The sequence below is a fragment of the Bufo gargarizans genome, chromosome 2 (genome assembly GCF_014858855.1).
Source record: "Bufo gargarizans isolate SCDJY-AF-19 chromosome 2, ASM1485885v1, whole genome shotgun sequence".
NCBI lineage: Eukaryota > Metazoa > Chordata > Amphibia > Anura > Bufonidae > Bufo > Bufo gargarizans.
In genome coordinates, this window is record NC_058081.1 from 520,180,868 (window position 1) to 520,195,206 (window position 14,339).

Genomic DNA, 14,339 nt, shown 5'->3' on the forward strand with positions numbered 1-14,339 from the left:
TACCGTTCAGTATTTGGCGCAGGTGCAGTGAGTGAAGGGCGCTCGCCGGCTGCCTTGCTGCGCCTGCGCCGAATAATGAATGGCACGAGATTTCCACAGGGCCTGCAGTTGGAGGTGAAGTCTGCTTGGCCCTGTCAATCTAGTGTAGCAGGGCGTGGCCAAAGGTGGGAGAATGGAGCCTCTAGGGACAGGGGCAACACCCCCCTGCACCTAGAGACTAATTAGCATATTATAAAAGTTGTTATATTTCTGGAGTAACAGTCGCATAGATAAAAGTAGGAATAGACTAGTTAGGTTCAGCTGACATTAGCACATCGCTAATGCCAGCTAGGTTAATTCTGGTGACAGAAACCCTTTAAAAATACATGATTGTTCAAAATGAGAAATTCCTAAATAGATTTTGTAGGCTCATTTATGAGCTTCAAAATCTTTACAAAAAAATAAAAGGAAACTTAACTTAAATATATAAAAAATAAATAAAAATCTAAAACTTTAAATCTCCCCCCTTTTCGTATAATAAAGATATATTTACCTAAATAACAAAAAATATAAACATCATAGGTATTACCGTGACCGAAAATGCCTGTACTATTAAAATATAAAAATATTTTTCCTATATCAAAAGGCCAATTTGCCATTTTTTTCATTACTCTAATTTTTTTTTCAAAAAAGATTGTCTCGCAAAAAATGAGCCCCCACACAGCTCAGTAGATATAACTATAAAAAAAAACTTTATGGGTTCAAAATATGGTGATGTAAAAAAAAAAGTTTACATTTATTTTTACACTATTTAGAACCTATACATATGAGGGAATCGTAATCGTACTGACACAGAGAATGAAGGGCATGGGTCGGTTTTGCCCATTTAAAAATCCGTATAAATTTTGATTATTTTTTTTTGTTACTGATTTCCACTATATTGTATGCCAGGCATCCTTAAAGGGCTTCTGTCACCCCACTAAAGTGATATATTTTTTTTGGGCTGGTGAAATTAGTTATATTGCGATATATCACAATATAATTCTGTCACTTACTTTGATCCAGCAGTTTCTTCCAAAAACGAAGTTTTATCATATGTAAATTAGGTCTCTAACAGCAAGTAGGGCGGCTACTTGCTGCTAGCTGCTGCAGAAATCCGCCCCCTCGCCGTGTTGATTGACAGGGCCAGCCGGGATCTCCTCCTCCGGCCAGCCCTGTCGGCATTTCAAAAATCGCGCGCCTCTGTGGGTTCGGCGCAGGCGCTCTGAGATGAGGAGGCCAGCACTCCCTCAGTGCGCCTGCGCCGATGACATCACCGAAATAGAAGACGTCATCGGCGCAGGCGCACTGAGGGAGTGCTGAGGAGACGAGCCTGCGCCGAACCCACAGAGGCGCGCGATTTTTGAAATGCCGACAGGGCTGGCCGGAGGAGGAGATCCCGGCTGGCCCTGTCAATCAACACGACGAGGGGGCGGATTTCTGCAGCAGCAAGTAGCCGCCCTACTTGCTGTTAGAGACCTAATTTACATATGATAAAACTTCATTTTTGGAAGAAACTGCTGGATCAAAGTAAGTGACAGAATTATATTGTGATATATCGCAATATAACTAATTTCACCAGCCCAAAAAAAAAAAATCACTTTAGTGGGGTGACAGAAGCCCTTTAAATACGGCCCACCAGCTGTTGCAAAACTACAACTCCCAGCATTCCCGAACAGCCTGCAGCTATCAGTCTACAGCAGGGCATTGTGGGAGTTGTAGTTTTACAACTGCCGGAGGGCCGCAGTTTAAGGATGCCTGTTGTATGCCATAATTAATGGTGGCATTAGAAAGTACAAAAAAATAAGCTCTCATACAGCTATGTGAACGGAAATATAAAAAAGTTATGGCTCAAGGAAGATGGGAAGAAAAATTAAAATGAAAAAAAAAACCTCCGGTATTCTAAGGGTTGAGTGGCAAAAAAGAAACAAACATTAATTTAAAAAATCCAATAAAACACTTCTTGGTATCTCTGCATCTATAACAACCCACACTACACAAATATTATTTAAATTGTGAACACTGTAAAAATAAAGAAAACAAATGCTAATTCTTTATTCGATCAAAAAGCGTAAAAATGATTCTATTGAAAACTACAAGTCCCACAAAAATCAAGCAATCACACAACTGCATAAAAATAAAAAAAAGTATATTATGTTTTTTATGTCGAAAATGAGCGCCATAAAATTTATAATGTAAAAACTGTGGCAGTATTGCTGTTTTTCGCATCTCCCTCCCAGAAAGAGTAAAAAAAAAAAGTTAGAGAGTTATATGTACCCGAAAATGATACCTTTAAAAACTACAACTTGTCACATAAAAAAACAAGCCCTCATACAGCTACATAAAAAAACTAAAAAGGTATAGCTCTTGGAAGGTGACGATGAAAAACGATTGGTTAGTAAGGCCCAAAACAGGCTGGTCACTAAGGGGTTAAAATAAGTGTTTATGACCTCCTAGTAAACTGAAGATAATGGTTATTAGATGGGTGGCACACAGTAAAAGTAAAAAGTAGGATTCACACAGCTAAACAGTTAACCCTTTGTGACAGAATGGCTCAATACTTTTTTTTTAGCCCAAAATGAGTAAGATGCGGTCATAAAAAAATTGCCTCTGAAAGTGTGGCCTTTAAAAAAAAGAAAGTAGTAATAAATAAGTCAAAATAAAAAATAGTTAGGGTCCATTCACACGTCCGCAACTGTTTTGCGGATCCGCCAAACACTGACACCGGCCATGTGCATTCTGCATTTTGCAGACCGCACATGGCTGGCACTATAATTGAAATGCCTTTTCTTGTCCGTGGCTGCGGACAAGAATAGGACATGTTCTATTTTTTTTGCGGGGCCGCGGAACGGACGTGTGGATGCGGACAGCACATTGTGTGCTGTCCACATTTTTGCGGCCCCATTAAAAATGAAATGGTCTGACCAGTTCTGCAAAATTGCGGGAACGGATGCGGACGTGTGAATAGACCCTTATAGAAACAGGTTTGTAAATAGTATACGTAGATACACATACACACATTTTTTTTCCAGTCCATTGAAGTCTTGTGGTGGACTCTTGTGGTAAATTACACAAGTAGCATTTATTTTTACAGTATAAACATATGGTAATAGTTTTAGAAAAGTTTTGTCTTGAAAATCTTTTGTTAGGCCTCTTTCACATGGGCAAGTTTTCCCGCTCGGGTGCAATGCGTGAGGTGAATGCATTGCACCCTCACTGAATCTGAACCCATTCATTTCTATGGGGCTGTGCACATGAGCGGTGATTTTCACGCATTGCGTGAAAATCACAGCATGCTCTATATTGTGCATTTTTCACGCAACGCAGGACCCATAGCAGTGAATGGGGCTGCGTGAAAATCGCAAGCAAGTGCGGATGCGGTGCGATTTTCACGCATGGTTGCTAGGAGACTATCGGGATGGGGACCCGATCTTTATTGTTTTCCCTTATACCATGGTGATGAATCATGTGATGAGCGCAGTGACGTCATCAAAGGTCCTTTTGCCAGGTCCTGAAGAAAGAAGCAAGAAGAGGAGATCCGCTACGCGACCAAGTGGATGGGGTGAGTTCAATTTGTTTATTATTTTTAACCCCTCAATGGACATTTTACTTAGCCTTCTGTATTAAGAATGCTATTATTTTCCCTTATAACCATGTTATAAGGGAAAATAAAATCTCCAGAACACCTAACCGAAACAGTTCGGGTCTGGGTACCAAACATGCCGATTTATTTTTATTTTTCTCACACGCGTGCAAAACGCATTAAAACGCTTCCTATCTGCCCTTCACATGCGACGCCCGTGTGAAAGAGGCCTTACAGTTGGTTGGAAAAAAAAAAATATTGTTATTTGAAGCATATTTGAAAAATTTTTTCATATTTTTTATTTACAGTTTTTCCTTCGATATTTTTTTTAATTATATCTGTCATCTAATGGCATAAACGAAAGGTCTAATGTGTCCTGTGGAAAATAACATGAATTATTTGTAGTTAGGCCCATTGCGGAAATGTAAAAATTGGCCTGATAAGGAAGGGGGTAAACACTGTTGTCATTTGCACCTCATATATACTACACTGAAGTTAGACCTCTTCCTCCATTCCCACAAAAGTCCTAAAGGAGTTTTCCTTTAGTGGCCTATGCTTAAGATAGGCCATGCATTTTTGATCAGTGTGAGTCTACCGTGCTGGTACAATTAGAACTGTGTAGGGAGGAACGTGACTGGAGACCAGCATATATTCTGTTCCCACAATTCTGCACCTGTTGGAATTGCAATGTGATAAATCCATTTTCCTGTGTTTTCAGATGATCCGGAGCTTTGGGACATCCCATTAGACTCTATAGAAGTTGACAGTTTCTCCAAAGAAACTGTACACACATCAGCTCCAACCTCCCTGTCCAGACCTGCAACCCCACTAGGACACCATCAGATGCTGACACGGAGCAAAACACCCCAGAGACCAAACAATGAGCGTCAGCCCATGAGAACGATGGCATGGAACCAAACACTAGGGAACACAACTGGACAGCACCGAACAGGTGTCATAAATATATTTTAACTGCTTAAAGTGTTTTATTCCTAAATGTAGTGATGGTCTTGTTTGGTTTTGTTTGTTTTTTTGGGCTACTAAAATACTTTTTTTTTTTTTATACATATATGGCTGTTTTTTAATGCTTTTTAGGAAAATATTATTATTTTTTCTTTCATTTCATATTTTTTTTTTTTATGGTTTAACCTCTCCCCTCATTTGGCTATAAATGTGTGTCTGCTTTAGTGGTGTCACACTGCAGATGGATGTACAGTCCATGTATTTGGATAGCACGGGCACAGTAGTTGTGCCTGCATCATACACATCAGTTAGCAGCTGTAAATAAACAGCTGAGCATCTGCTGCAATTTACAGGTAATAATTGCATGATTTTCCTATTGTATGACGTAAAGTCATGATTTTATTAAAGACACGGAGGCGAGTATTGCTATCTCTTTTTTTACTAGATTAAATAGCAGCAAAAATAAATAAAAATACAAGTCAAACAAGTTGCCATGGCAACAGACCCCTCCCCAAATGTCCCAGTATAATAGGTCTGGATCCCAAACACTCCTCTTTCTTTGATGGTGATTCCGGACTAGAAGAACTGAACAATCCAACCTGAAAAAAAATGAAACTTTAAGACGAAATCCTCATGAAACCGGATTCGCTGAGCTGGAGAACGAAAAGGTAGACGCTGTAGACATCCGCTGTAGTGCAATAGGTAAGTTCATCCTGAGAAAGAAAAACATAAGAAAACAAAGGGTAATCGACCTTTCAAGCAAGGACAAAGCAACTAGCAAGATTTTGCAATAAGGCCAAATTCAAATTCAACTACAGTACGAGATTAAAAGACATAGTATAATGAAGTATCAATCTGAGCATAAAATGACAAAACAATAAAAAAAAAGGGTGAGGGAAGGGAGGGGCAATACTCGCCTCTGTGTCTTTAATAAAATCATGACTTTACGTCATACAATAGGAAAATCATGCAATTTTATTACATGACACGGAGGCTCATATTGCGAGTTTAAAGCTGCGAAACAACTGAAGTAAAAACATGAGAAGAAGGACGAAAATAGAACTCACGGAATGTCGACACCCGGGACCAGTCTGCAAGACGCATAATGTCCTCCAATCGTGCTCCGGCGACTGCCATGGAAGTTGCAGCAGCACCTCTGGTAGAATGTGCAGTAAATACCGTGGTATCAACTCCGGCTTGGGACATAATTCATTTAACCCATCGAGCCAAGGTGACGCTGGTGACAGGCTGAAAAGGACGGCGATACGATAAGAAAAGTTGAGGGCAAGAGGAGATACGATGAGAAGAGGTGCGAGATTCATACTCTCTCAGACAAGCGACCGGGAAACATGGATAGGACACCGACCGAATATTGGTCTTGGTGCGACGAGTGATATTAAATACCACCCCATCCGGAGTAAAAGAACGAGCGTCGTAGTCCAAGGCCCTGACGTCCGAGACCCTCTTACAAGAGACCAAACAAAAAAGGGAGACCAACTTAGCGGAAAGCTGACGCAAGGAAAGTGCTGAGTTGAGTGGCCAGGACGAGAAGAGAGACAGGACAGAAGACACGTCCCAGGTGGAAGAAAAACGTGGCCTAGGAGGACGCGAAAGGCAAGAACCTTTAAGAAGACGACATACCAAGGGATGTTGACCCGCAGGAACCCCACTAAAACCTAGATGAGAGGCCGAAATGGCTGAACGATACAAATTGATCGTACGATAAGCCCTGCCTTTGTCAAAAAGAGAAGTGAGGAATTCCAGAATCTCCGTTACAGGAGCTGATAAGGGATCCACGTTCCTAACCATGCACCAGTCAGCCCAAGATTTCCAAGCCGCACGATAGGACCGTCTGGTTCCGGGAGCCCATGCGTCTTCCAAAAGACGTCTAGCTGAGTCCGAAATTGCTGTGATGTGCCAGGGTCCCCTGAGACCCTGCAGGCGAGGAGCTGCAGAGTTTCCTCTAGGACGAGGGGATGTCGAAGGGTCCAGTAAGAGGTCCGGAAACAATGGGAGAAGTAGTGGGCACTGAATCAGGATTTCCAAAAGTTGAGGAAACCAAGACTGAGTGGTCCAAAACGGGACAATCAAGACTAGCTCAGCCCTCTGTTGGCGAATCTGAGCCAAAACATGGAGAATCAGAGCAAATGGCGGGAAGGCATACATCAGATGTCCCGACCAGTCCTGCAACAGGGCGTCTATCGCCTCTGGGTCTGGACGCCAGCTGTAGAAACGAGGAAGCTGAGAGTTCAAGCGGGACGCGAAGAAGTCTAAATAAAAGGGTCCCCAAAGGGAGGAAATAGAAGCAAATATTGTCGAGTCTAGCCTCCAATCGCTGGAATCTGAAAGAAAACGCGAACTCCAGTCGGCATGAATGTTGTGGAGACCGGGTAGATATTCCGCGACTACAGTGATGTCCCTGGAAAGGCAGAAGGTCCAAAAATCCCGAGCCAGTCGGGACAGGGTTGACAAGTGCGTGCCTCCCATGGCGTTGACATAGCGGACAGCCGACACGTTGTCCATCCGTAGTCTGATGCAAGTTCCGGTCAATCCATTCGCAAAACTGCGAATCGCGAAGGTGCCCGTGAGCAACTCCAGGCCATTGATGTGAAAGGCAGATTCCTCCGCAGACCAGCTTCCTCCAGTTGTCACTCCGTCGCAGTAGGCTCCCCATCCCAGAAGACTGGCATCTGAATCGACTGTAAAATCCGGACGAGAGGCGAAAATCGCTTTGCCGTTCCAGACCTCCAAATTGCCAATCCACCAAGTTAATTAGTTCCTGGTTGCCATGTCCAAGGTGATCAGGTACGAGTACGAGAGGCCCGCCAGCAGGTAAGAGTTCTTGAGGCGTTGCATAGCTCGGTATTGCAGGGGAGCAGGAAGAACTGCCTGAATAGAAGCCGAAAGGAGGCCGATGACACGGGCCAGCTGCCGAAGGGAGACCTGCGGGAGGGAAAGAGTCCGGTAAAGCTCTTTGCGGATCGCTTGGACCTTGGAAGACGGGAGACTGAGAGTTTCCGTAATGGAATTGATGGAGAATCCTAAAAATTCCATCTCCTGACCCGGAGTGAGACAGGATTTGTCCAGATTGAGCAGGAAACCTAGACGAGATAATAAGTTCATAGTCCAATCTAAATGCGTCAGAAGGGTAGCTTGGTCCCGAGCCAAGAGAAGGATATCGTCGAGATAGACAATAAGACGGACCCCTCGACTGCGGAGACAAGAGACAACCGGGCGCAATAATTTCGTAAAGGCCCAAGGAGCTGAAGAAAGTCTGAATGTAAGACAAGTAAATCTCCATGTCTCCTTGCCCCAACGGAATCGAAGGAGGTCCCTGGAAACTTTGGACACTGGGACTGTCAGATAGGCGTCCTTCAGATCTAACTTTACCATCCAATCGCCGTGAAGGAGCATGTCCCTCAAGAGGTGAATACCCTCCATTTTGAAATGGCGGTAACGGACGAAGGCGTTTAGCGGCCGGAGATTGATAACAGGGCGCATTTGGCGCCCTTTTTTGGCCACTAGAAACATATTGCTGAGCACTCCCACGGAGGATGATGGGGCCGGTTCTATGGCGCCCTTCAGGGAAAGGGCCAACAATTCTTTGTGCAAAAGGAGGAGTTTTGGAGCCGGAAGGTGGTAAGGTTCTGGAGGGGGAATGAAGACCTGAGATGTGGTTAGCTCTATTCGGAAACCTAGCACAGTAGAGAGAAATTTGTAACCCAAACGTGGGAAAAAAGACGGAGTCTGCCCCCTACCCAGGTAACTGAAGAAAGGGATGGGGTTGGTAGACTTACCAAATGGACGTCTTGAAGTTGGGAAACCTCTGGATCTCCAAGCCAGGCCACGAGAGGGGAAGAAGATAGACTGCTGTCTGGATTCCTGATTGGAGCCTCGGTATACGAAGGAGCCTCGACCCGAACCACGGGTCTGGAAAGATGATCGGCCGGACAGGCGGCCCCTAGAGCTGCCGCCCCTGGTGGAGACCCGACCTTGAAAAACGCGCTTCATAGACGTCTGCGCCTTATCCAAAGCCGAAAAGGCTCCAACAAAACGGGAGAGATCTTTTATGAAAGAGTCTCCAAAAAGAAGCCCTTGTGCATCTTTACCCACTTCGGTCAATGCCAAATTTGAGTGTTTAGGCTCAATTTTGAATAGTATGGCTTTACGTCTCTCAATAGAGAGGGACGTATTAATATTCCCAGTGATACAGCACGCTGGACCCAACTCCGTAGCTCTTCCGGGTCTACCAGTGTGTTTTGAGCTTTAGCTGACTCAGCCAACTCAAATATTTTTGTCAGGGGGCCTAAAATATCTAAGACCTTGTCTTGACAGGCTTTTAGAGCCGATTCAGGCCCTCTGCGGGGATTCCATCCTGATTTCGCTAAATATTGGGACATCTTCGGGTCCACAATAGGGGTCTCACAGACCTTATTTGGCACAATTGGCCTGGGGCATTCAGCTCTTAGCTTATTTCTCGCCTCTTTACTAAGAGGTTGGCGAACTCTCGCCTCCAAGTTTTTGGCAATATGCTCTGAGGGGAGCCATTCTGAGGATCTGGGATGGTGAAGAGCATCCGGGTCAAAAAGCGGTAAACCAGCAGGGTCTAGAATGGCCAAGGAGGGTTCCAAAGAACCGTCAGCATTAGACATAAAGGGTATGGCCGGGGTAGAAGATGGGCCGAGGGGTCCATATCTAAAGGGACTAAACCCTCCTCCTCTGCACCGTAGAAAGAATCATCCTGTGCCTCCTCATCCAAACAATGATCGGAGTCTGAATCGGTGTCATGTTGCGCTCTGGCGCATTTCCTTTGCCTCGCCTTTTCTGCCTGGCGGGCGTAGGCTCTTTTGCGCGAACGAGGGCTATCTAGGGTGGCAGGTAACTCACCAACATTATTTGTTCTGGAGGCAGTTAAATCAGGGGCAGCCGCCCGAGAGCTAGAGGGTGCAGGGATGGAAATATCTTTAGAGGGCGGATTATGCAAAGAGAAAGCCTCCGAGATGGAGTGAGATATGGCAGAAGCCATAGACCCCATAGCAGACTGAATGGCCATAGCCACAGAGCGCTGAATTGCCAGCGCCTGATCATCAGACTGAGCAGGGACTGACTCCTGGGCTAGAGACAATTGCTCCAGGTCCCTAGGAGTGGGGGTGCGCTGATGCTGATAAGTCATGGTAAAATACTGAGGGTATAGTGTCTGCGTAATATATGGCCTGGGACAGGACCAGAGAAACAGAAACCAAGGGTTAATGTGACACTAAAATATATAAGGGCCCCAGCTAAAACCAAATTCAGACCGGTATGGGTAACAAGGACGAGGTACAAACAATGCGGATAAACTGTCCGCTCCGAGATACTGGTGAGCGGGGACGAGCGAGATCTTGCGAGGCTGAAGCCGGAAAGCGCGAGATCTCGCGAGACACTGGAGAAAACGGCACGAACAGCTTCAGGAGAAGCTGAGGGGAAGAAGAGGTCAGAATATGGCGGCCGAAGTCCCGCGAGACAACGGCCGCCGACGGGAGAGACGCCCGCTCCGAGAGCAGGAAGGTAAGGGCGAACAGCGGGGGGGGGGGGGGCGGCGAAACGGAGCGGACACCTGTGGAAAGAACAAAAGAACAGATTCCCCCCTCAGAGAAAACACAGAAAAAAGAGATAAAGGGAGAAAAAGTCAAATATATATACAGCACAATCTGAGGGAACAGAAAAGGCTGTAAAATAAAAAGGGGGGGAATCAACAAGAATAAGGAAGGGAAGAATCCCTAACAATATAAAGCTCCCACAGATTTTAGCCCACACAAAGTACTTATCTGTGGAAGCAGCAGCAAAGAAAGAGGAGGAGTGTTTGGGATCCAGACCTATTATACTGGGACATTTGACTTGTTTGACTTGTATTTTTTCTTTGCTGCTATTTAATGTAGTAAAGAAAGAGATAGCAATATGAGCATCCGTGTCATGTAATAAAATTATTTATTATACTGAGTGTTACAGATACAATCATTAATACATACAATTATAACATTTTGAAGTCTTGTAATTAGACCAAAAAAAAACATCTAGGGTAAAGTTCCCCATAATAACAAGGTGAAAAGAGAATGGTAGAAATCTTTGCTAACTTATTGAAAAAGTAAAAACTAAAATCTTGCATTGACAAAAGTATTTAGACCCTTTACCCAGTACATAGTGGAAGCACCTTTGGCAGAAATTACAGCCTCCAGTATTCTTGGGTATGATGCCACAAGGTTTCCAAGATTTAGAGATTTCCTGACATTCTTTGCAGATCTTCAGGTCAGGTTGGATGGGGACCGTCTATGGACAGCCCTTTTCAGGTCTCTCCATAGATGTTTGACTGGAGTTGTCAGGATCAAGACTTAGGCCTCATGCACACGACCGTTGTGTGCATCCGCGGCCGTTGTTCCGTTTTTTTTTTTTTTCGCGGACCCATTGGCTGATAGAGGAAAACCACTTAAATGGTGCGGTTGCTATTGACCATGGCATCTATGGGGTTAAACAGCCCATTCTAGGCCATTAGAGCTGGAGTCTACACGACACCCAAATCCTGCTCTTTGCTGCACAAGAGACCAATGATCAGGCAGCTGTCTAGGATAAGGGTCCTTTTACATGGGCAGATAGAGCACTCGATTGTCGGGAGGGAAGCGTTCCCTTCTGGCAATCGCCTGCTCGCTAGCTAGAGGAGGAGAGCAATCGTTAGCAATCATCATAATGATCTGCCCATGTAATAGGTCCTTTAAGCCCCTTACTGACCTCCATAAAAAGGCTTCAGTAGTCATTAAGGGGTTGAGTACTACAGCACATACAGATAATCCATTAAAAGTTAGTGTAAGAATATGCATCTTTCAGTTATAAAATAAATGTGTTCATTTTATATTTTTCCCAATTTGAAGATAAAAGCCCGCAGCATTACAACCAGGGTATTTACATGAAGAAGAGGAAGCTTGACCCATCATGACTGAAATCTTCACTGCGGTTCTGTTCATCACACTCCTGTTATCCATGGTCTTGGGCTCTCCTATGGAGCAATGCTGCTGTTCACTGCTAACCTCTTACAGTAATATGGATTGTTGAATTCTACATATGAGGAACTTGTGCTGTCTTGCAGAAGAACTGAGATTTCTCACATAAAGGATTGTGATGGATGTTCAAATGTTTTTTATTAAATTGTTTTTAATATGAACATCTTATTATCGTTTAATAAAACATATGCCATATTTTATTTAGAGGGCTTCTGTCACCAGATTTATAGCCGTAACACAATACATGAGGCATTTGCGCTGGTCAGCAGATGCTTAATGTATTGGTCCCACCCTCATCTGTGCCAGAATTTAGGCAAAACATTGTTTTAATTTATGTAAATGATCCTGTAGGAGCAACAGGGCTGTTACGCATATTGGTTCAACGCTCTTTGTGATTGCTGTGCCGTCTGCACTCTGATTAACCGGGCCCTGACATGATGACGATTTTACTGCCTGCGGTATGAGTAGAGCCTCTAGGTGTAACTGTAATGCCCCCGTTGCTCCCCGTTTGCTGAAACTCAGGCACATATGAACATGGGATCAACACAGATGCCTTCAGCTGCCAAACGCACATGTAAGGCTACATGCACACAACAGTGAAAAATGGACATGTGATGTACAATTTTTTAACGCCCATCACACATCCGTTTTAAGACCAATGGTAGTCTATGGGTTTATTCACACGGCAGGTTTTTTTTACGGTCAGTGAATACCGGACATAAAAAAATAGAACATATTCTATCTTGTCCGTTTTTCACTGACTGACCGCCCCCATACACTTGAATTGGTCAATTTTTAACGTCCGTTTCTCAGTAAGGAATCAGTGAAAAAAGATGTATGTAAAAATGGACAGTATATTTGTTTTTAACTGATGTTTTTGTCGTGTACATGTAGCCTAACAGGTTAGCCTCTTTTACTTCTATAAATCTGGTGCCGGAAGCCCTTTAAATAGTCACTTAACTTTGATACCTTTTATATATTTCTACATAAAATGTTTTGTGTCTTCTCTTAATCTGTGTTATGACCGTTATTGATAATAAAAAAAAGGTGAACTGTATTCGTGTCATGTCTACACTGTATAACGCTGAAAAAGTTTAAAGAGAACCTATCACCATTAAAGTGCAGAGTACTCTGCAGGTGGCATGTTACAGAACAGGAGGAGCTGAGTAGGTTGGTATATACTTTAAGGCTACTTTCACACTAGTGTTTCTATTTTCCGGTATTGAGATCCGTCATAGGGTCTTAATACTAGAAAGAAAAGCCCATCACACATCACACATCCGTTTTAAGACCAATGGTAGTCTATGGGTTTATTCACACGGCAGGTTTTTTTTACGGTCAGTGAATAACGGACATAAAAAAATAGAACATATTCTATCTTGTCCGTTTTTCACTGACTGACCGCCCCCATACACTTGAATTGGTCAATTTTTAACGTCCGTTTCTCAGTAAGGAATCAGTGAAAAAAGATGTATGTAAAAATGGACAGTATATTTGTTTTTAACTGATGTTTTTGTCGTGTACATGTAGCCTAACAGGTTAGCCTCTTTTACTTCTATAAATCTGGTGCCGGAAGCCCTTTAAATAGTCACTTAACTTTGATACCTTTTATATATTTCTACATAAAATGTTTTGTGTCTTCTCTTAATCTGTGTTATGACCGTTATTGATAATAAAAAAAAAGGTGAACTGTATTCGTGTCATGTCTACACTGTATAACGCTGAAAAAGTTTAAAGAGAACCTATCACCATTAAAGTGCAGAGTACTCTGCAGGTGGCATGTTACAGAACAGGAGGAGCTGAGTAGGTTGGTATATACTTTAAGGCTACTTTCACACTAGTGTTTCTATTTTCCGGTATTGAGATCAGTCATAGGGTCTTAATACTAGAAAGAAAAGCTTTCGTTTTGTCCCCATGTATTGCCAATGGGGACAGAACAGAATGCTCCAAAAAGAATTCCGTTGCGTTTCCATACCAGAGAGCAAACTGCAGCATGCTGTGCTTTTCTTTCTGTCCTTCAGGCGGGCATAAACACCTCTAAGTTCTTTTATCGAGTATCTTAATTTGATTTGTGCAAACAGTGAAACAAAGGGACAATTGTATATGCAAAATATATAATTGTTTATTATAAAAACAAAGATTATAAAATCAATACAATTGCAAAACAGATGAAGTTACAAAATAATACCCAAAATGTACCACACGGTGGTGCTAACACACCCCTATCTCACCAGCACAGTATAGCTTAGTGATTTATGACAACCAGTGTCATACCTTTAACAAGTTATAATGTAATATTGTCCATCTGCCTCTAGATGGCACTGTGGTATTGCAGATGAATATCACAACCTTAAACATTAATTCTAAATACCTAATATGTTCACATGACCTTTTTAACCTCTTCCGGACATATGGCGTACAGGTACTTAAGTACGCCCTGTGTATTTTCGATCACCGCCATGCATATTTTGTGCATACGCTGACTGTGGCCGGCACTCTTGGCGTCCGGCCACTGTTAGCGCATCGCGCACCCCACCGCTGATCAACTTCGGACAGTTGATCATCGGTTTTGAATTTTTAAAAAACTTTTTTATCATATTTTCCCCCTTTTTTTTAGTCTTTTCTTCTTCTGTTAGTTTTAGGGATAAGTCCGCAAACACCCGTGCTCCCCCACACACACGCACACCAAATAAAGATTTGCACACACGCAGACACACACTCCCCTATGGCCCACTGGACGTTCT

General features: G+C 43.3%; 1 protein-coding gene across 4 annotated transcripts in view; it reads left to right on the forward strand.

The window, feature by feature from the left end:
* The window catches only part of RAD52 (RAD52 homolog, DNA repair protein), an 89,751-nt gene extending 76,462 nt beyond the window's left edge, over positions 1–13,289 (forward strand). For 3 of the 4 annotated variants that reach the window (XM_044277989.1, XM_044277990.1, XM_044277991.1), the window contains 2 exons: positions 4,320–4,553; positions 11,467–13,289. In XM_044277989.1, coding sequence (XP_044133924.1) covers positions 4,320–4,553; positions 11,467–11,531 — 299 coding nt within the window. In that variant the 3' untranslated portion in view covers positions 11,532–13,289. The remainder of the gene's footprint in view (positions 1–4,319; positions 4,554–11,466) is intronic. The other variant, XM_044277992.1, reaches the window with a different exon arrangement.
* The last annotated feature ends 1,050 nt before the right edge of the window (positions 13,290–14,339 follow it).